General features: G+C 46.7%; 1 protein-coding gene across 2 annotated transcripts in view; it reads left to right on the forward strand.

The window, feature by feature from the left end:
• LOC121537383 (copine-9-like) overlaps positions 1-22,261 on the forward strand; it is a 109,110-nt gene that overhangs the window by 83,583 nt on the left and 3,266 nt on the right. For both annotated transcript variants that reach the window (XM_045206900.1, XM_041845023.2), the window contains 3 exons: positions 191-237; positions 3,542-3,723; positions 8,859-8,986. In XM_045206900.1, the coding sequence (XP_045062835.1) occupies positions 191-237; positions 3,542-3,723; positions 8,859-8,986 (357 nt within the window). The remainder of the gene's footprint in view (positions 1-190; positions 238-3,541; positions 3,724-8,858; positions 8,987-22,261) is intronic.

The following is a 22,261-nucleotide window of genomic DNA, read 5'->3' on the forward strand; positions in this document are numbered from 1 at the left end:
GGAGCTATTACTTCACACTGCTACATTCAACCAGTTAGTCAATTAGGGCCATGGCCATAGTAATATAACAACTACTCAATAAACTATTGATCAACGTCCTGGTTGAAGAGGTTTGGTCCTTGGATGGCAGTATTCTAATTTGGATCAAGTTGATCTTTTTAATGTTTTTCAACCCCTTCTTTCCCAACAGGACACAACTCAACTTCACAGTAGCCATCGATTTCACTGCTTCTAATGGTAAGTGGAGCTCAGGGCGGTCATTGGCCATATAAAAACATTTACACATACAGTAGATTAATTTCAAATGCAAATGTATCCTAATTACACTACATGACCAAAAGTATGTGGACACCTACCGTCGAACATCTCATTCCAAAATTATGGGCATTTTATGCTGTAGCGTTAAGATTTATCTTCACTGTAACTAAGCGGGCTAGCCCGAACCATGAAAAACAGCTCCAGCCAACAAACTTAACAGTTGGCATTATGCATTGGGGCAGTTAACGTTCTCCTGGCATCTGCCAAACCCAGATTGGTCTGTCAGACTGCCAGATGGTAAAGAGTGATTAATCACTCCAGAGAATGTGTTTCCACTGCTACTGAGTCCAATGGCGGCGAGCTTTACACCACTCCAGCCGACACTTGGCATTGCACATGGTGATCTTAGGCTCGCGTACTGCTTCTCGGCCATGGAAACCCATTTCATGAAGCTCCAGACGAACAGTTCTTGTGCTGAAGTTGCTTCCAGAGGCAGTTTGGAACTCGGTAGTGAGTGTTGCAACCGAGGACAGACGATTTTTACACACTACGCGCTTCAGCACTCGGCGGTCCCGTTCTGTGAGCTTGTGTGGCCTACCACTTCGCGGCTGAGCCGTTGTTGCTCCTAGACGTTTCCACTTCACAATAACAGCACTTACAGTTGACCGGGGCAGCTCTAGCAGGGCAGAAATTTGACAAACTGACTTGTTGGAAAGGTGGCATCGTTTGACGGTGCCACGTTGAAAGTCACTGAGCTCTTCAGTAAGGCCATTCTACTGCCAATGTTTTTCTATGGAGATTTCATGGCTGTGTGCTCGATTTTATACACCTGTCAGCAACTGTTGTGGCTGAAATAGCGGAATCACTCATTTGAAGGGGTGTCCGCATACTTTTGTATATATATATATATATATATACACAGTTGAAGTCGGAAGTTTACATACACCTTAGCCAAATATATTTAAATCCAGTTTTTCACAATTCCTGACATTTCATCCTAGTAAAGATTCCCTGTCTTAGGTCAGTTAGGATCACCACTTTATTTTAAGAATGTGAAATGTCAGAATAATAGTAGAGAGAATTATTTATTTCAGCTTTTATTTCTTTCATCACATTCCCAGTGGGACAGAAGTTTACATACACTCAATTAGTATTTGGTAGCATTGCCTTTAAATTGTTTAACTTGGGTCAAACGTTTCAGGTAGCCTTCCACAAGCTTCCCACAATAAGTTTGGTGAATTTTGGCCCATTCCTCCTGACAGAGCTGGTGTAACAGGTTTGTAGGCCTCCTTGCTCGCACACTCTTTCAGTTCTGCCCACAAATTTTCTATAGGATTGAGGTCAGGGCTTTGTGATGGCCACTCCAATACCTTGACTTTGTTGTCCTTAAGCCATTTTGCCACAACTTTGGAAGTATGCTTGGGGTCATTGTCCATTTGGAAGACCTATTTGCGACCAAGCTTTATCTTCCTGACTGATGTCTTGAGATGTTGCTTCAATATATCCACATAATTTTCCTTCCTCCTGATGCCATCTATTTTGTGAATTGCACCAGTCCCTCCTGCAGCAAAGCACCCCCACAGCATGATGCTGCCACCCCTGTGCTTCACGGTTGGGATGGTGTTCTTCGGCTTGCAAGCAACCCCCTTTTTCCTACAAACATAACGATGGTCATTATGGCCAAACAGTTCTATTTTTGTTTCATCAGACGAGAGGACATTTCTCCAAAAAGTACAATCTTTGTCCCCATGTGTGTTGCAAACCGTAGTCTGGCTTTTTTATGGCAGTTTTGGAGCAGTGGCTTCTTCTTTGCTGAGCGGCCTTTCAGGTTATGTCGATATAGGACTTGTTTTACTGTGGATATAGATACTTTTGTACCTGTTTCCTCCAGCATCTTCACAAGGTCCTTTGCTGTTGTTCTTGGATTGTTTTGCCCTTTTCACACCAAAGTACGTTCATCTCTAGGAGACAGAACGCGTCTCCTTCCTGAGCGGTATGACGGCTGCGTGGTCCCATGGTGTTTATACTTGTGTATTATTGTTTGTACAGATGAACGTGGTACCTTCAGGCGTTTGGAAATTGCTCCCAAGGATGAACCAGACTTGTGGAGGTCTACAAATGTTTTTTCTGAGGACTTGGCTGATTTCTTTTTATTTTCCCATGATGTCAATGAAAGAGGCACTGAGTTTGAAGGTAGGCCTTGAAATACATCCACAGGTACACCTCCAATTGACTCAAATGATGTCAATTAGCCTATCAGAAGGTTCTAAAGCCATGACATCATTTTCTGGAATATTCCAAGCTGTTTAAAGGTACAGTCAACTTAGTGTATGTAAACTTCTGACCCACTGGAATTGTTATACAGTGAATTATAAGTGAAATAATCTGTCTGTAAACAGTTGTTGGAAAAATTACTTGTCATGCACAAAGTAGATGTCCTAACCGACTTGCCAAAACTATAGTTTGTTAACAAGAAATTTGTGGAGTTGTTGAGAAACAAGTTTTAATGACTCCAACCTAAGTGTATGTAACTTCGACTTCAACTGTATATATATATATATATATATATATATATATATATATATATATATATGAAATTAATTTCATTTGTTGTTTGTATTGTTGACAAAGGGAATAGGTTGCTCGTCCAAGCTTCTCCTAAAGTAAATTGAATTGAACTTGCCAAAATTATATGATTACTACTGTCTATACAAAAATAAATAAAATCCTTAAAAACGCTGCACTAGAGACCATGATTTAGCCATAGAGGATCATTAGCTTCTTTTAAAAAAATTGCTGTGGATTGTTTTGAAATCACAAGGCAAGGGCATAACCTACAGTCGGGAAGCTTGCAATTTGGGCCGCGTGCGCAGCATTTCAAATACTGATTGTTTATTTGCGGCTGTCTGTAAGGCCATTCTACTGCCAATGTTTTTTGCTATGGAGATTGCATGGCTGTGTGCTCGATTTTATACACCTGTCAGCAACGGGTGTGGCTGAAATAACAGAATCCACAAATTTTAAGGGGTGTCCACATAATTTTGCATCTACCGTGTATTTAGGTCATTTATGCACATATTACGTAACTGTAGGTCACTACATGGATCTGGCGTCATTTCAGTTGTCGCTATATGTGTGTCTGTGTTTTACCACTGTGCCTCTGTGCTGCTTGCCCTTAGGGGTTTCAGGCTGGGTATCTGTAAAAGCACTTTATGAAAATTGCTGGTGGTAAAACAGGCTTTATAAAATACATTTGATTAATTTAATTTGTGCCGTGTGACAGGTGACCCGTCTCAGCCCTCCTCCCTCCACTACATGAACCCGTACCAGATGAATGCGTACGCCATGGCTCTGAAGGCTGTAGGGGAGATCATCCAGGACTACGACAGTGACAAGCTCTTTCCAGCCTACGGCTTCGGAGCCAAGCTACCCCCCGATGGAAAGATCTCCCACGCCTTCCCTCTGGTTAGACACACACACACACACACACACACACACACAATGCTATGATTAGACACACACCCAGAAGGGCATACACATCATGTATCCGATTAGAGTAAAACACCTCTAGTATCAGATAAATAAAAAACAAACAGCAGAGGTGTTTTACTCTTATCTCTTTACACCTTCAATACACCTATAGTAGAAGGTAGGTGTGTTAGTGTCTGTAGGTGTGTGTTAGTGTCTAGGTGTGTGTTAGTGTCTAGGTGTGTGTTAGTGTCTAGGTGTGTGTTAGTGTCTAGGTGTGTTAGTGTCTAGGTGTGTGTTAGTGTCTAGGTGTGTTAGTGTCTGTAGGTGTGTGTTAGTGTCTAGGTGTGAGTTAGTGTCTAGGTGTGTGTTAGTGTCTGTAGGTGTGTGTTAGTGTCTAGGTGTGTGTTAGTGTCTGTAGGTGTGTGTTAGTGTCTAGGTGTGTGTTAGTGTCTGTAGGTGTGTGTTAGTGTCTAGGTGTGTGTTAGTGTCTGTAGGTGTGTGTTAGTGTCTAGGTGTGTGTTAGTGTCTGTAGGTGTGTGTTAGTGTCTAGGTGTGTGTTAGTGTCTAGGTGTGTTATTGTGTAGGTGTGTGTTAGTGTCTAGGTGTGAGTTAGTGTCTGTAGGTGTGTGTTAGTGTCTAGGTGTGTGCTAGTGTCTAGGTGTGTGTTAGTGTCTAGGTGTGTTAGTGTGTAGGTGTGTGTTAGTGTCTAGGTGTGAGTTAGAGTCTGTAGGTGTGTGTTAGTGTCTGTAGGTGTGTGTTAGTGTCTAGGTGTGAGTTAGTGTCTGTAGGTGTGAGTTAGTGTCTGTAGGTGTGTGTTAGTGTCTAGGTGTGAGTTCGTGTCTGTAGGTGTGTGTTAGTGTCTGTAGGTGTGTGTTAGTGTCTAGGTGTGTGTTAGTGTCTGTAGGTGTGTGTTAGTGTCTAGGTGTGTGTTAGTGTCTGTAGGTGTGTGTTAGTGTCTGTAGGTGTGTGTTAGTGTCTAGGTGTGTGTTAGTGTCTGTAGGTGTGTGTTAGTGTCTAGGTGTGAGTTAGTGTCTGTAGGTGTTTGTTAGTGTCTGTAGGTGTGTGTTAGTGTCTAGGTGTGTGATAGTGTCTGTAGGTGTGTGTTAGTGTCTAGGTGTGTGTTAGTGTCTAGGTGTGTGTTAGTGTCTAGGTGTGTGTTAGTGTCTAGATGTGTGTTAGTGTCTAGGTGTGTGTTAGTGTCTAGGTGTGTGTTAGTGTCTAGGTGTGAGTTAGAGTCTGTAGGTGTGTGTTAGTGTCTGTAGGTGTGTGTTAGTGTCTAGGTGTGTGTTAGTGTCTGTAGGTGTGTGTTAGTGTCTGTAGGTGTGTGTTAGTGTCTGTAGGTGTGTGTTAGTGTCTAGGTGTGTGTTAGTGTCTGTAGGTGTGAGTTAGTGTCTGTAGGTGTGTGTTAGTGTCTAGGTGTGAGTTCGTGTCTGTAGGTGTGTGTTAGTGTCTGTAGGTGTGTGTTAGTGTCTAGGTGTGTGTTAGTGTCTGTAGGTGTGTGTTAGTGTCTAGGTGTGTGTTAGTGTCTGTAGGTGTGTGTTAGTGTCTGTAGGTGTGTGTTAGTGTCTAGGTGTGTGTTAGTGTCTGTAGGTGTGTGTTAGTGTCTAGGTGTGAGTTAGTGTCTGTAGGTGTTTGTTAGTGTCTGTAGGTGTGTGTTAGTGTCTAGGTGTGTGATAGTGTCTGTAGGTGTGTGTTAGTGTCTAGGTGTGTGTTAGTGTCTAGGTGTGTGTTAGTGTCTAGGTGTGTGTTAGTGTCTAGATGTGTGTTAGTGTCTAGGTGTGTGTTAGTGTCTAGGTGTGTGTTAGTGTCTAGGTGTGAGTTAGAGTCTGTAGGTGTGTGTTAGTGTCTGTAGGTGTGTGTTAGTGTCTAGGTGTGTGTTAGTGTCTGTAGGTGTGTGTTAGTGTCTGTAGGTGTGTGTTAGTGTCTAGGTGTGTGTTAGTGTCTAGGTGTGTGTTAGTGTCTAGGTGTGTGTTAGTGTCTGTAGGTGTGTGTTAGTGTCTGTAGGTGTGTGTTAGTGTCTAGGTGTGTGTTAGTGTCTAGGTGTGTTAGTGTGTAGGTGTGTGTTAGTGTCTAGGTGTGTTAGTGTCTAGGTGTGTGTTAGTGTCTAGGTGTGTGTTAGTGTCTGTAGGTGTGTGTTCGTGTCTGTAGGTGTGTGTTAGTGTCTAGGTGTGTGTTAGTGTCTAGGTGTGTTAGTGTGTAGGTGTGTGTTAGTGTCTAGGTGTATTAGTGTCTAGGTGTGTGTTAGTGTGTAGGTGTGTGTTAGTGTCTAGATGTGTGTTAGTGTCTAGGTTTGTGTTAGTGTCTAGGTGTGTGTAAGTGTCTAGGTGTGAGTTAGTGTCTGTAGGTGTGTGTTAGTGTCTAGGTGTGTGTTAGTGTCTGTAGGTGTGTGTTAGTGTCTGTAGGTGTGTGTTAGTGTCTAGGAGTGTTAGTGTCTGTAGGTGTGTGTTAGTGTCTGTAGGTGTGTGTTAGTGTCTAGGTGTGTGTTAGTGTCTAGGTGTGTTAGTGTGTAGGTGTGTGTTAGTGTCTAGGTGTGTTAGTGTCTAGGTGTGAGTTAGTGTCTGTAGGTGTGTGTTAGTGTCTGTAGGTGTGTGTTAGTGTCTGTGGGTGTGTGTTAGTGTCTGTAGGTGTGTGTTAGTGTCTGTAGGTGTGTGTTAGTGTCTGTAGGTGTGTGTTAGTGTCTAGGTGTGTGTTAGTGTCTAGGTGTGTGTTAGTGTCTGTAGGTGTGTGTTAGTGTCTGTAGGTGTGTGTTAGTGTCTGTAGGTGTGTGTTAGTGTCTAGGTGTGTGTTAGTGTCTGTAGGTGTGTGTTAGTGTGTAGGTGTGTGTTAGTTTTTAGTGTCTAGGTGTGTTAGTGTCTGTAGGTGTGTGTTAGTGTCTAGGTGTGTTAGTGTCTGTAGGTGTGTGTTAGTGTCTAGGTGTGTGTTAGTGTCTAGGTGTGTGTGTTAGTGTCTAGGTGTGTGTTAGTGTCTAGGTGTGTGTTAGTGTCTGTAGGTGTGTGTTAGTGTCTGTAGGTGTGTGTTAGTGTCTAGGTGTGTGTTAGTGTCTGTAGGTGTGTGTTAGTGTCTGTAGGTGTGTGTTAGTGTCTGTAGGTGTGTGTTAGTGTCTGTAGGTGTGTGTTAATGTCTGTAGGTGTGTGTTAGTGTCTGTAGGTGTGTGTTAGTGTCTAGATGTGTGTTAGTGTCTGTAGGTGTGTGTTAGTGTCTGTAGGTGTGTGTTAGTGTCTGTAGGTGTGTGTTAGTGTCTAGGTGTGAGTTAGTGTCTGTAGGTGTGTGTTAGTGTCTAGGTGTGTGTTAGTGTCTGTAGGTGTGTGTTAGTGTCTAGGTGTGTGTTAGTGTCTGTAGGTGTGTGTTAGTGTCTAGGTTTGTGTTAGTGTCTGTAGGTGTGTGTTAGTGTCTGTAGGTGTGTGTTAGTGTCTGTAGGTGTGTGTTAGTATCTAGGTGTGTGTTAGTGTCTGTAGGTGTGTGTTAGTGTCTAGGTGTGTGTTAGTGTCTGTAGGTGTGTGTTAGTGTCTAGGTGTGTGTTAGTGTCTGTAGGTGTGTGTTAGTGTCTGTAGGTGTGTGTTAGTGTCTGTAGGTGTGTGTTAGTGTCTGTAGGTGTGTGTTAGTGTCTAGGTGTGTGTTAGTGTCTGTAGGCGTGTGCTAGTGTGTAGGTGTGTGTTAGTGTGTAGGTGCTAATCTACGTTTCATGTGTGGGAGAGGCAGGAAAAGGAGGCAGAGAAGGAGAGTGGGAGGAAATGTGAGAGAGAACACAGTCTCAGGGCCCTATTCAATCAAAATTGGCTACTGGGTTTCAGGATAGGAGTGGCGTTTTAAAGGGATGGGGCTGATTGTGATGCCAATCATGCCCTTGTTTGGCCTAAGAGCCTCAGCTGGGTTCAATCACGGGCTGGGAAGGTGCTGGAATGTGTCTGGTAGGGAGCAGAGAGGTTTTTGGCCACTGCAGCACACAGTGAAGTATATGGGCAAGTTGGAGATATGGAGAGAGAAGGTAAAGGTATCTGTGGCGTTTGTGACACATGTGGCATTTATATTTTTGTTCAGTGTACATTGTCACAATGTATTTTTCTTCTGAATTTGAATTATCTGAGAAATCATTTATTTTAGGTAAACGTTTAAGATTAGGGCCTAATGAATTCATTTTAATTGACTGATTTTCGTCATATGAACATTAACCCAGTAAAATCTTTGAAGTTGTTGCATGTTGTGTTTATATTTTTGTTCAGTATATACTGTAAGTGAACGTCTCAAGGTCACCACTGAGGGTGTCTGTCTCTTCCACCACCAGCAGTAAGTAGTAAGTAACTAGCCGGTGCCCCCGCACATTGACTCTGCACCGGTACCCCCCTGTATATATAGCCTCCCTACTGTTATTTTATTTTACTTCTGCTCTTTTTTTCTCAACACTTTTTTGTTGTTTTATTCTACTTTTTTATAAAAAATAAATGCACTGTTGGTTAAGGGCTGTAAGTAAGCATTTCACTGTAATGTCTGCACCTGTTGTATTCGGCGCATGTGGCCAATAAAATTTGATTTGAAGCGTGCCCCGACATTGTCTCAATGCAGCTGTGAGAGCGCTCAGCTCACTGAGAGAGGACCTGAGTGAGGACAGGGTGTGGCCCAGGGGCCGAGCCTCATCGCCTCGGTGACAGCTGGCCGCACGCGCTCAGCAGCCGGCTCATCTCCCAGCCCTGCGGGGGACTCCCAGCATCCTCTCACTTCCTCCTGAGGAGCCTCCCCAATCACAGGCTCCGCTCCACTGGCTGCTGTTGTCAAGCCAACAGCTTTCTGTCTCTCTCTGACCTGCAGCATTACTTCCCAAAAAACAACAAGAAATGCAGGAACTCTGTGAACTGGGCTGGTCGGCTCTCCAGTGGCTAGTGGAATATTGAAGTCCCATATTAATTATAAATAGAACGTGATTTATTATTTACACTTTTTTTGTGGCAGGCACTTGACTTTTATTGTTATTACCACAATGCACATTTAGAGCTTACTTTTCCTAGGCATTGTCCTTGAAAGGAGTGGATGTGTAAAAAGTGGGTTGGTGGTTGAGGTTTGGATCACCAGTGAAACAATTTACCATAGCATTATTGATAACGGAATGTCTTGTCACTTCTTCCTGTCCCTTGCAGAGTGGTGACAATGAAAACCCTAACTGTGTGGGGATAGAGGGAGTGTTGGAGGCGTACTTTCAGAGCCTCAGGACGGTCCAACTCTACGGACCCACCAACTTCTCTCCAGTCATCAACCAGGTGGCACGGTAAGGAGATTACACAGCACATTCATACATACTAGAGTAGAAACACGCACATCCCCTGGAGTTGCAAGGCTACACTATGTACTTGAAGCTGTTTTCTCTGCCAGACTCGTTCTCCCCTAGGCAACGATGCTCTCCCTCTCTGACTAGCAGACCGCTGTTCTCCCTGTCTGATGCACTCCCTCTCTGATGAGCAGACTGCTGCTCTCCCTCTCGGACTAGCAGACTGCCGCTCTCCCTCTCTGACTAGCAGACTGCCGCTCTCCCTCTCTGACTAGCAGACTGCCGCTCTCCCTCTCTGATGAGCAGACTGCTGCTCTCCCTCTCGGACTAGCAGACTGCCGCTCTCCCTCTCTGACTAGCAGACTGCCGCTCTCCCTCTCTGACTAGCAGACTGCCGCTCTCCCTCTCTGACTAGCAGACTGCCGCTCTCCCTCTCGGACTAGCAGACTGCCGCTCTCCCTCTCTGACTAGCAGACTGCCGCTCTCCCTCTCTGACTAGCAGACTGCCGCTCTCCCTCTCTGACTGCCTCTCTCCCTCTCTGACTAGCAGACTGCCGCTCTCCCTCTCTGACTAGCAGACTGCCGCTCTCCCTCTCTGACTGCCGCTCTCCCTCTCTGACTAGCAGACTTCCGCTCTCCCTCTCCGACTAGCAGACTGCCGTTCTCCCTCTCTGACTAGCAGACTGCCGCTCTCCCTCTCTGACTAGCAGACTGCCGCTCTCCCTCTCTGACTAGCAGACTGCCGCTCTCCCTCTCTGACTAGCAGACTGCCTCTCTCCGACTAGCAGACTGCCGCTCTCCCTCTCTGACTAGCAGACTGCCGCTCTCCCTCTCTGACTAGCAGACTGCCGCTCTTCCTCTCTGACTAGCAGACTGCCGCTCTCCCTCTCTGACTAGCAGACTGCCGCTCTCCCTCTCTGACTAGCAGACTGCCGCTCTCCCTCTCTGACTAGCAGACTGCCGCTCTCCCTCTCTGACTAGCAGACTGCCGCTCTCCCTCTCTGACTAGCAGACTGCCGCTCTCCCTCTCTGACTAGCAGACTGCCGCTCTCCCTCTCTGACTAGCAGACTGCCTCTCTCCCTCTCTGACTAGCAGACTGCCGCTCTCCCTCTCTGACTAGCAGACTGCTGCTCTCCCTGTCGCTCTTATTATTCATTCAAAGTATTCCCTAGTATTGTTTTCCATTGGAGTCATTTAGCAGAAGCTCTTATCCAGAGTGACTTACAGGAGCAGTTAGGGTTAAATGTCTTGCTCAGGGGCACATCGACCAATCTTTCACCTCGTCGGGACTCGAACCAGCGACCTTGTGGTTACTGGCCCAATGCTCTCAACCAGTAGGCTACCTGCCGCCCTGCTGCCTGTAATGGCTCCATACTGTACAATATGGCACAATGAGAAGCTGTAAAGGCAGACTCCATACTGTACATAGAGCAGACACTCCTGTTGCATAGTTACTGTGCTTGGCTACTACATTATATTGGACCATAGTGTCTGGAGGAGGGTTTATACAGTCTATGGGGTGTTAATGTGCTTGGAGCACCTGCAGCACAATATGGAGAAGTGTCTGGAGAAATGTGTCTTTCAGACAGCTGATGTTCTTCTTTAGCTTCTGCTCAGAGTAGTCTTCATGTGTGCGGAGAGCATTTGACTCCTCAAGTGTCATTAAGAAGTTTCTGGTGCTTCTGAAACAGGGAGGCAGGGAGTAATTTCATGGGATCATTTTTGGAGAACAAACCAAAAAATTGTTTTTAGAAGTTTTTGGTGCTTCTCAAGTCATGGAAGCAGTCATTTCAGGAGAGCTCTGGCTAAGATTTTTTTATTTTTATGCATTGCGTTCAGGTTACTGACCATGTGATGGGAAATTGAAGAGGACATGGCATTGCAAGGCCATTCTAGCAGCTGTGTAAAGTTACCAGAATAATTACATTTAACATTTTAGTCATTTGGAAGAGTTATCCAGAGTGACTTACAGTTAGTGCATTCATCTTAAAGGGGCAATCAGCAGTTGCTAAATCCATTTTTGGATTTATAAATTAAAGGTCCTGAACAGTCATTCTCTCATGGCTATCTACCAGGTAATTTAAAAAGACAGGCTGAAAGGGTGGGGAGCTTACATTCATGAGCACGCCTTGACTGACAGCTCTTTGAAACGCCTATGTGAAGCAACTTGGATGCAGTGAGCAATGTTGCAGTAAAATCATCTCAATCACATTTGGTGATACACAAAGCAACTCAAACAACATTGAAATTGCGTCAGTGATATCATAAAAAAAAAATACAAGGCGATACTTTTAAATTAGGTAAGAGAATATCATGTTACCGTTGGTGTATTAGCATGAGAGGTAAAGGGATATCACCTTGTCCCCTTAATAATGAATCCAAGTGTTTGACATGCGGGAGGGGACCAGTAACTTTATGATCAAACTTTATCAATGTAGAAGCAACAGTCATTTTTCATACTTTGGTCATCATACTTTGATCTGGTTTCCTTCAAATATCAACCAATTTCATAAAAAACATGATTTTGATTGTTCATGACCTTCAATTATATGTACCCATTGATTCTTGAAGATTATAATTTATAAATGCCTCATGAGCTTAGTTCAACTGTCGTACCCCATCAGAACCCAAACTATAGGCTTGTTTTACTCCAATGTTTGTAAACAAAGTAAATGTAAACAAACACTATATACCCTCAAAACATGGTTAGATCTAACTTTTGATACTGTATCCATAGCTCTGTCTGTGAATTTGAGAGAGGTTACATTTCTCCAGGCCCATCCCTCAGCTTTTTCCCGAAACAGGGGTGGGGAAAACGCTATGTTATTGTTTCAGCTGCTGATTGCCGCTTTAAGGTAAGGCTTGGGGAAAGGCATTAACATTAACATTGGGTTAACATACTGCTGTGCACCGCCATTCATTTTCTGCCGATTATATATACACTACCTTTTTGTTTTGGTCAGAGCCTGGTGTAGTGATATTGATGGTTTCTCACAACTAATGGCTTCTACGGTTGTGGCTAGATGGAGTATAGCTACAGACAAAAGTGACTTTACGTAGCAGGTTAGCAGAACTAACGCAACAGGTTAGGACAATTAACATAGCCGGTTAGGATCATTAGGTTAAGGTTAGGAAAAAGTTTAGGGTTAGGTTTAGCTAAAATGCTACAGTTGTCCCTGACGCAACAACTGGAGCTGCAGCTATACTCCATCTAGCCCCAACCGTAGAAGCCATCAACTCAGAGAAACCATCAATATCAAACCGAAATTGGTATAGCCTACAACTGGCACTACCATAGGAAATTGTGAATGGCTTGGAACCAGCTTGGCACAGCATTTCAGCCAATCAGATAGCAGATTTCTCTGAAATGGTTTTGATCTTACCAGTTGTTTTCCTGAATTTATCAACCATTTTCCCTCCCTCAATAAAGCAGCTGTCAGCGAAGTCAAGACATTTTTACATTTAAGTCACGCTCTTATCCAGAGCGACTTACAGTAGTGAGTGCATACATTTTCATACTTTTTTTTTCCCATGATGGTCGCCCACAGGAATCGAACTCACAACCCTGGCATTGCAAGCACCATGCTCTACCAACTGAGCCACAGTTAGTATGGAAAGACAAGTGTGTGTAAGTGCAATAAAGGCACGTTATTTATTTTTCTGTGCGCTGTAATAACCAGCCATGTGTCATCCCACTACCTAGCTCACTGCTACATGGTACACTACTGTTCAAAAGGTTGGGGTCACTTAGAAATGTCCTTGTTTTCCATGAAAACATACATGAAATGAGTTTGAATAGGACATATAGCAAAATGAATATGAAATGTAGTCATTGACGAGGTTAGAAATAATGATTTTTAATATAAATAATAATTGTGTCCTTCAAACTTTGCTTTCGTCAAAGAATCCTCAGTTTGCAGCAATTACAGCCTTGCAGACCTTTGGCATTCTAGTTGTCCATTTGTTGAGGTAATCTGAAGAGATTTCACCCCATGCTTCCTGAAGCACCTCCCACAAGTTGGATTGGCTTGATGGGCACTTCTTACGTACCATACGTTCAAGCTGCTCCCACAACAGCTCAATAGGGTTGCGATCCGGTGACTGTGCTGGCCACTCCATTATAGACAGAATACCAGCTGACTGCTTCTTCCCTAAATAGTTATTGCATAGTTTGGAGCTGTGCTTTGGTTCATTGTCCTGTTGTAGGAGGAAATTGGCTCCAATCAAGCGCCATCCACAGGGTATGGCATAGCGTTGCAAAATGGAGTGATAGCCTTCCTTCTTCAAGATCCCTTTTACCCTGTACAAATCTCCCACTTTACCACCACCAAAGCACCCCCAGACCATCACATTGCCTCCACCATGCTTGACAGATGGCATCAAGGACTCCTCCAGCATCTTTTCATTTGGTCTGCGTCTCACAAATGTTCTTCTTTGTGATCCGAACACCTCAAACTTCGATTTGTCTGTCCATAACACTTTTTTCCAATCTTCCTCTGTCCAGTGTCTGTGTCCTTTTTCCCATCTTAATCTTTTTTTTTATTGGCCAGTCTGAGATATGGCTTTTTCTTTGCAACTCTGCCTAGAAGGTCAGCATCCCGGAGTCGCCTCTTCACTGTTGACGTTGAGACTGGTGGTTTGTGGGTCCTATTTAATGAAGCTGCAAGTTGTGGACCTGTGAAGCGTCTGTTTCTCAAACTATACACTCTAATGTATTTGTCCTCTTGCTCAGTTGTGCACCGGGGCCTCACACTCCTCTTTCTATTCTGGTTAGAGCCAGTTTGCACTGTTCTGTGAAGGGAGTAGTACACAGCGTTGTACGAGATCTTCCGTTTCTTGGCAATTTCTCGCATGGAATAGCCTTCCTTTCTCAGAACAAGAATAGACTGACGCGTTTCAGAAGAAAGTTATTTGTTTCTGGCCATTTTGAGCCTGTAATCGAACCCACAATTGCTAATGCTCCAGATACTCAACTTGTCACGAGTTACAAAGCCAGAACCCAGAAGCAGACCAGGACAAGGTAAGTTGAAACGAAGGTGAGTGTTTATTTACAAATTCAAGAGTGATGCTGAATAATCCAGGGAACAGAGCGGGCGGCGTTGATTAGTTGTTGGGGGTGCAGTGGTTGATCCCATCATGGCTCGGCAGCCGCCGACCACCAGGCAGAGGTTGGATGAAGGTTCCGGACGAGTGACTGCAGATGGAACAAAACGGAGGTAAGTAAACAACAAACCAACAAGGTGCAAAAACAACAAAACTAACGCTAGAAGCTCTAAGACTGATACTCTGGTAAACCTACTGTTCATGGCTAACGATCCGGCAGGGAATGGATGTTAGGCCAGAGCCTAAGAAGGGTGATGATCAGGACCAGGTGTGCAGATTGCTGATGGGATGCAGGTGCGGAAATCAAGAGAGCTCCCCGGAGCGTTCCAGAACCCTCGGGAAACTGGAGATCCCGAGCAGAAAGACTAGTCCACAGACAGGACCCGACTCAGACTGCCGGGATCGTTACAGTACCCCCCTCCGACGAACGCCACCGGGCGGACTCCCGGAGCGCCAGGATGGAGGCGGTAGAAGTCACGGATGAGGTCAGCATCTAGGATCTGTCGCCGCGGAATCCAACTCCTCTCTTCAGGACCATACCCCTCCCAGTCCACGAGATACTGGAAACCCCGGCCCCGCCGTCTGGAATCCATGATGCGTCGCACCGTGTAGGCAGGACCACCTCCGATCATCCGAGGAGGAGGAGGAGGAGGCGGAGGAGGCAACAGAGGACTGAGGAAAACAGGCTTGAGGCAGGAAACATGAAAGGTGGGATGGACTCTGAGCGTCCTCGGGAGTTTGAGTCGAACTGCCACCGGATTGATCACCTTCTCCACCACAAACGGACCAATGAACTTCGGTAACAACTTCCTAGACTCAGTCCGTAAAGGAAGATCCCGTGTGGCCAACCAGACCCTATCTCCGATGGTGTAGGTGGGAGCGGGGATCCGGCGACGATTCGCCTGGAGCTGATACCGGTCCGAAACTCTAAGGAGTGCCTTTCTGGCCCGATGCCAGGTCCGGTGGCAACGACGAATATGGGCCTGAACAGAAGGCACTGAGAGCTCCTTCTCCTGAGAAGGGAACAAGGGAGGTTGGTAGCCATACAGGCACTGGAAGGGAGACATCCCAGTGGCAGATGTAGGGAGAGTATTGTGGGCATACTCAACCCAAGGCAACTGAGAGACCCAGGAGGTGGGGTTGGAAGAGGCCAGGCAGCGTAGCGTGGATTCCATCTTCTGGTTGGCTCTCTCCGCCTGACCATTAGATTGGGGGTGAAAACCAGATGTGAGACTGACTGTAGCTCCAATGGCCAAACAGAAGGACTTCCAGACAGCAGAGGTAAACTGAGGGCCACGGTCGGAAACGATATCACTGGGCAACCCGTGGACCCTGAAAACCTCCCTAACCAGGATCTCGGACGTCTCCGAGGCAGAGGGAAGCTTGGCAATTGGCACAAAGTGGGCGAACTTGCTGAATCTGTCCACGATAGTCAGAACGACCGTGTTCCCCTCAGAAGCGGGCAACCCAGTGACAAAGTCCAGGGCCAGATGCGACCATGGTCGCCGGGGAATAGGAAGGGGGGTGAAGTAGTCCAGAGCTGGGCCGATTGGTACCCTTATTCTGCGCACACACTGGACAGGCAGCAACATAACCCCGAGTATCCTCGGCCATGGCAGGCCACCAAAAACGTCTGCGAAGAAACGCCATCGTCCGAGCCACGCCAGGGTGACAAGCCATCTTGCTGGCGTGGGACCATTTGAGGACCGCAGGACGAACCGACTCAGGCACAAACAACCGACCGGGTGGACCGTTACCGGGACCGGGCTGCGTCCGAAGAGCCGCCATCACCTCCTCCTCAATCTTCCACCTAACAGCTCCCACGACGCAGTTCCGGGGGAGAATTGTCTCGGTCTTGGACCCACTCTCCTCCGTCTTGGAGAACATCCGAGACAAGGCGTCCGCCTTGCCGTTCTTAGATCCAGGTCGGAACGTCAGGGAAAAAATTGAATCGTCCGAAAAACAACGACCACCTGGCCTGACGGGAGTTGAACGCGTCTAGCCGATTGCACGTAAGCAAGATTCTTGTGGTCAGTCCAGACAATAAACGGTTGCTCCGCCCCCTCCAACCAGTGGCGCCACTCCTCCAAGGCAAGTTTCACCGCGAGAAGCTCCCGGTTACCCACATCGTAATTCCTCTCCGCAGGCGAAAGGCGACGAGAGTAGTAGGCGCAGGGATGGAGTTTACTGTCCGTGGAGCATCGCTGCGACAGGATGGCGCCAACTCCCACATCAGACGCGTCCACTTCAACGACGAACTGACGGGCCGTGTCCGGTTGAGAGAGAATCGGTGCGTTGGTGAATCGCCTCTTCAAATCCAGAAACGCTCGATCCGCCTCCGGATTCCACTTGAAGCTCCTGATACTGGAAGTCAAGGCAGTTAACGGAGCGGCCACACGGCTGTAATCCCGGATGAATCTGCGGTAGAAATTCGCAAACCCCAAAAATCTCTGGAGCTGCAATCTCGTACCGGGCTGGGCCCATTCCAGAACCGCTCTAACCTTCTCCTGGTCCATCCTAATCTCTCCCTTGGAGATGATGTACCCGAGAAAGGATGTCGTGTGGGCGTGAAACTCGCACTTCTCGGCCTTCACGAACAGGCGATTCTCCAACAATCGCTGCAGAACCTGCCGGACATGCTGGACGTGGTCGGAAGGTTCCTTCGAGAAGATCAGAATGTCATCCAGGTAAACAAACACAAAGAGACCGATCATATCTCTCAGGGACGTCGTTCACCATACTCTGGAATACCGCTGGAGCATTGGTCAGTCCAAACGGCATCACCTGATACTCGAAGTGACCCATCGGTGTATTGAAACCCGTCAACCACTCGTCTCCCTCTCTGATCCGGACCATGTGATACGCATTGCGTAGGTCTAACTTGGTGAACACCGTAGCACCCTGTAAGGAGTCGAAGGCAGAACTCATCAAGGGCAGGGGATACTTGTTCTTGACCGTGATGTCATTCAACCCCCGATAATCAATACACGGTCGAAGAGAGCCATCCTTCTTACCCACAAAGAAGAATCCTGCCCCCAGGGGTGATGACGAGGGACGAACGAGACCAGCAGCTAGGGACTCCTTGATGTAGGTCTCCAAAGCCTCACGTTCAGGGCGGGAGATACTGTATAACCTTCCCTTGGGGTAGACAGCTCCAGGGAACAGGTTGATGGCACAATCATATGGTCGGTGGGGAGGGAGTGACAGAGCCTTCTGCTTACTGAACACTTCCCCCAAATCGTGATATGTCTCGGGAACCAGGGACAAATCTGGGGGTTTAGCCTCAATCACCTGACTGGGAACCGAATGGGGACAGGCAGTCTTGAGACAGTTAGCATGACAATCAAGGCTCCAACTCGTTACCTTGCCCGTCACCCAATCGAACGTGGGATTGTGTTCCTTCAGCCAGGGGTATCCAAGGACCAGAGGAACATGGGAAGACGGCAGAATGAAGAATGAAATCATCTCCGAATGATTCCCCGACAACAGCATCTTAACCGGTTCAGTCCTCATCGTGATACGTGCCAGACTACTGCCGTTCAGAGTGGTCGCTTCAATGGCTTCCGGCAATTGCTCCTTGGAAAGCCCCAGCTGTTCCACCAACTCGGCATCAAGAAAGCTTCCATCGGCACCTGAATCGATAAAGCGTTAATCGCTAAGCTCTGATTCCTGTTCACAAGGGTAGCCGGGAAACGGGGTCTGACAGAGGTACTGAGAGGTTGAAACTGGCTCGCTAAAAGTCCTCCCAACTTTAGCGAGCCGGGCAGTTTGACGACCGCCGGGAACAAGTGGAGATGTAATGTCCCGAGCTACCACAGTAGAGGCAGCAGTTGGTCTTACGTCTATGTTGACGCTCCTCCTTGGTTAACCCGTGCCGCCCCACTTGCATGGGTTCAGAATCGGGAGAGAGGACCTCTCCACTAATCCTTTGTGGTGGAGAATGATCGACGTGTTCTGGTCCACCACCCGACCCGACTGGGAACTGAGAAGCTGATCGATTGGACGGACCCCATTGCTTCTCCCTCCTTCGCTCTCGGACTCGATTATCCACCCGAATAGACAAGGCTACCAAGCTGTCCAGGTCACTAGGCTCCGGATAGGAGATCAACTCATCCTTGAGCTGCTCCGACAGACCCTGGTAAAAGGCCGCTTGCAGAGACTCCTCATTCCACCCACTCTCCACAGCCAACGTCTTGAACTCGATCACGAAGTCGGCCACGCTGCGAGTTCCTTGGCGAAGCGAAAACAGGCGCCTAGCTGCGTCCCTCCCTCGGACGGAATGGTCGAAGAGCTTCCTCATCTCGGCCGTGAACCCCTGGTATGAAGCCATGCAGGGATCCTGTCGTTCCCAAACGGCTGAAGCCCACTCCAGCGCTCGACCACGCAGCAACTCAATCACAAAGGCTATCCTAGCCTTGTCTGTGGCATAAGAGTAGGGCTGTAGATCGAACACTAATCCACACTGCATAAGGAAGGAACGGCATCTTCCCAGCTCCCCCTCATATTTATCCGGCGTCGGAACCTTGGGTTCACGGAAGGACACAGCTCCAGAAGCGGCAGGCGAGATGGGTGAAACCGGTAGTGGATCCTCCACCGGAAACTTGCGTTGGTTCTGGACCTCCGTCAGACCGGTAGAAAGGTTCCGAACTGACAACGCGATCTCCTGTAGTACCGTGCTATGATGGCCCAACATCTTCTCCTGATGGGTAATGGCATGGCGAACAGAGTCCAGGTCCGCTGGGTTCATTACTGGCCGGATCGTTCTGTCACGAGTTACAAAGCCAGAACCCAGAAGCAGACCAGGACAAGGTAAGTTGAAACGAAGGTGAGTGTTTATTTACAAATTCAAGAGTGATGCTGAATAATCCAGGGAACAGAGCGGGCGGCGTTGATTAGTTGTTGGGGGTGCAGTGGTTGATCCCATCATGGCTCGGCAGCCGCCGACCACCAGGCAGAGGTTGGATGAAGGTTCCGGACGAGTGACTGCAGATGGAACAAAACGGAGGTAAGTAAACAACAAACCAACAAGGTGCAAAAACAACAAAACTAACGCTAGAAGCTCTAAGACTGATACTCTGGTAAACCTACTGTTCATGGCTAACGATCCGGCAGGGAATGGATGTTAGGCCAGAGCCTAAGAAGGGTGATGATCAGGACCAGGTGTGCAGATTGCTGATGGGATGCAGGTGCGGAAATCAAGAGAGCTCCCCGGAGCGTTCCAGAACCCTCGGGAAACTGGAGATCCCGAGCAGAAAGACTAGTCCACAGACAGGACCCGACTCAGACTGCCGGGATCGTTACACAACTGGTCTCAAGAAGGCCAGTTTTATTGCTTCTTTAATCAGCACAACAGTTTTCAGCTGTGCTAACATAATTGCAAAAGGGTTTTCTAATGATCAATTAGCCTTTTAAAATGATAAACTTGGATTAGCAAACACAACGTGCCATTGGAACACAGGACTGATGGTTGCTGATATCGGGCCTCTGTACGCCTATGTAGATATTCCATTAAATATCAGTCGTTTCCAGCTACAATAGCCATTTACAACATTAACAATGTCTATGCTGTATGTTATTTTAATGGACAGAAAAATTGCTTTTCTTTTCGAAAACAAGGACATTTCTAAGTGACCCCAAACTTTTGAACGGTAGTGTATGACAGAGCACAGTAAATCCCTCATTCGACCCAGGTCTCAGACAAGGATCCATGCTACACTCAGCCAAGTGGAACACCTTAATGACCTTTTACAGTTTTTGCCCATTGCTTACACACTAAAACCGAATGCTTAGACCAAAGCCTCAATACCTAAACTTCTTGTAGCATACCTTAAACACAGTGTAACCATAGCTTAAACACAATGTCAACTTTGCACTTTGTTTGCAATTCTGTAACACACTTATTGTGAAACACTACACACGTTTTCTTACATTAGACACTTTGTTCAAAAACGAAATCACCTGTTATCATTGGGAAAACACTCTGTTCAAAATGCAAAACTCATCTGGCAATTGTATGCACTTACATACACACCTGAAAACACTTGCACAGAAAACAGAACACCAATCAGTCTGAGCCTTAGCACTACAAATAGGCCTCAGGTAAGCCATTTTTAGAACTTTGCAAGCATGGAGGCAATGAGAGTCAGAGTAAGAGGAGGACAAAGAGAGAGAGGAGTCGGATGTGGAAGAGGACGTGGAAGAGGACGAGACCAGTGCGGAGACGTATATCAGATGACATCAGGGCTACTCTGGTGGACCATGTGATAAATCATGGCCTGTCCATGAGGGAGGCTGGGCAAAGAGTCCACCCTAACCTCAGTCGCTACACAGTAGCATCGATAATAAGGACATTCCAACTGGAGAACAGGTAGATCTTCAAGTTTCTACTCCAGACTGTACCTACTGTATGTGTCACATGATTCTGTATCATATTACAGTATTACTGTACTAACTATACAAAAATGGGTAGTGCTGTGAAGTACTGTATATGTAAAGGAATACCATTGTGATGTTGCAGTACTGTGTACAGTTTGAAAGTACAGTATGTGAAAAATAACCTAACCAATGACATCTTGTGGTGGCATTTTCTACAGAATGGTTGGACGACCTCCTCAAGGTGGAAGGGAATGGCTCTTCACTCAACATAAAGAGCTTGCCATCATTGAAATGGTGCGAGAAAATAATGCAATCCGACTTCGTGAGTTGCAACAACGCATAATTGCAAATGGAAATGAATTCAACAATATCAACAGGGTCAGCATTTCTACACTAAGTCGCATCCTACAGAAACATAACTTCAGAATGAAGCAGCTGTACAGGGTGCCATTTGAGAGGAACAGTGTCAGGGTCAAGGATCTGCGCCATGATTATGTGCAGGTATGTGTCACTTTACTTTATATACTATATATTGTGATGTGGGAATGAGGGTTTATGCTGCCACCTGCCCTGCCTGTAGCTTGTAGTTTTTGTCTATACTCACCCAACCCAGCCCCTACTTGTGTGAAAATATAGACATTGTAGTTACTGTATGTGTTTTCAGTAACACTATTCAATATTTTCTGTTACAGACAGTTCTGGAGTTTGATGCCGCCGAACTGCCGCATGAGTTCATCTACGTGGATGAGGCAGGCTTCAATCTGGCCAAAACCAGGCGTCGGGGCCGTAACGTAGTTGGACAAAGGGCTGTTGTAAATGTCCCTGGGCAGCGGGGGGGAAATATCACCTTGTGTGCTGCAATTAGTTTCCAAGGAGTCCTGCATCATCATGCCACTCTAGGTCCCTACAATACAGGACAGATCATTGCATTTCTAGATGCACTACATGCAGTTGTGCAGGACAGACCATAGCAGCCCAGGTTTGTTGTCATCTGGGATAATGTTAGTTTCCACCGGGCTGCTCTGGTCTGAGATTGGTTCAACAACCATAATCATTTCACAGTTTTATACCTGCCCCCTTACAGCCCCTTTCTAAATGCAATTGAGGAATTATTTTCAGCGTGGCGGTGGAAAGTATATGATCGGCAACCACATGCCCGCATGACTCTTCTGCAAGCAATGGAAGAGGCATGTGGAGACATTGAGGTGGGATCAATCCAAGGGTGGATTCGGCACACAAGGCGAAATTTTCCCCGATGCCTAGCCCGCGAGGACATCGCCTGTGATGTTGATGAGGTCTTGTGGCCAGATCCGAACAGAAGGCGTGATCCATAAGCCCCCCGGCCCCCCACCACACACACATTTTACATTTTAGTCATTTAGCAGACGCTCTTATCCAGAGCGACTTACAGTTAGTGAATACATATTTTTTTTTATACTGGCCCCCCGTGGGAAACGAACCCACAACCCTGGCGTTGCAAACGCCATGCTCTATCAACTGAGCTACATCCCTGCCGGCCATTCCCTCCCGTACCCTGGACAACGCTGGGCCAATTGTGCGCCATCCATGAGTCTCCCGGTCGCGGCCGGCTGAGACAGAGCCTGGATTCGAACCAGGATCTCTAGTGGCACAGTTAGACCACTGCACCACTCAGGAGACATACACACACACACACGCACACACACACACAAAACAAGTATATGTTTTTTCCCCCAATAGCAATTTATCCAGTAATTGTTTTGTTTTCTTACTTTTGTTTTGTTGCTAAATTTGATGTTAAGAATTTCTGTAAGAAT

The sequence above is a fragment of the Coregonus clupeaformis genome, chromosome 24 (assembly GCF_020615455.1).
Source record: "Coregonus clupeaformis isolate EN_2021a chromosome 24, ASM2061545v1, whole genome shotgun sequence".
NCBI lineage: Eukaryota > Metazoa > Chordata > Actinopteri > Salmoniformes > Salmonidae > Coregonus > Coregonus clupeaformis.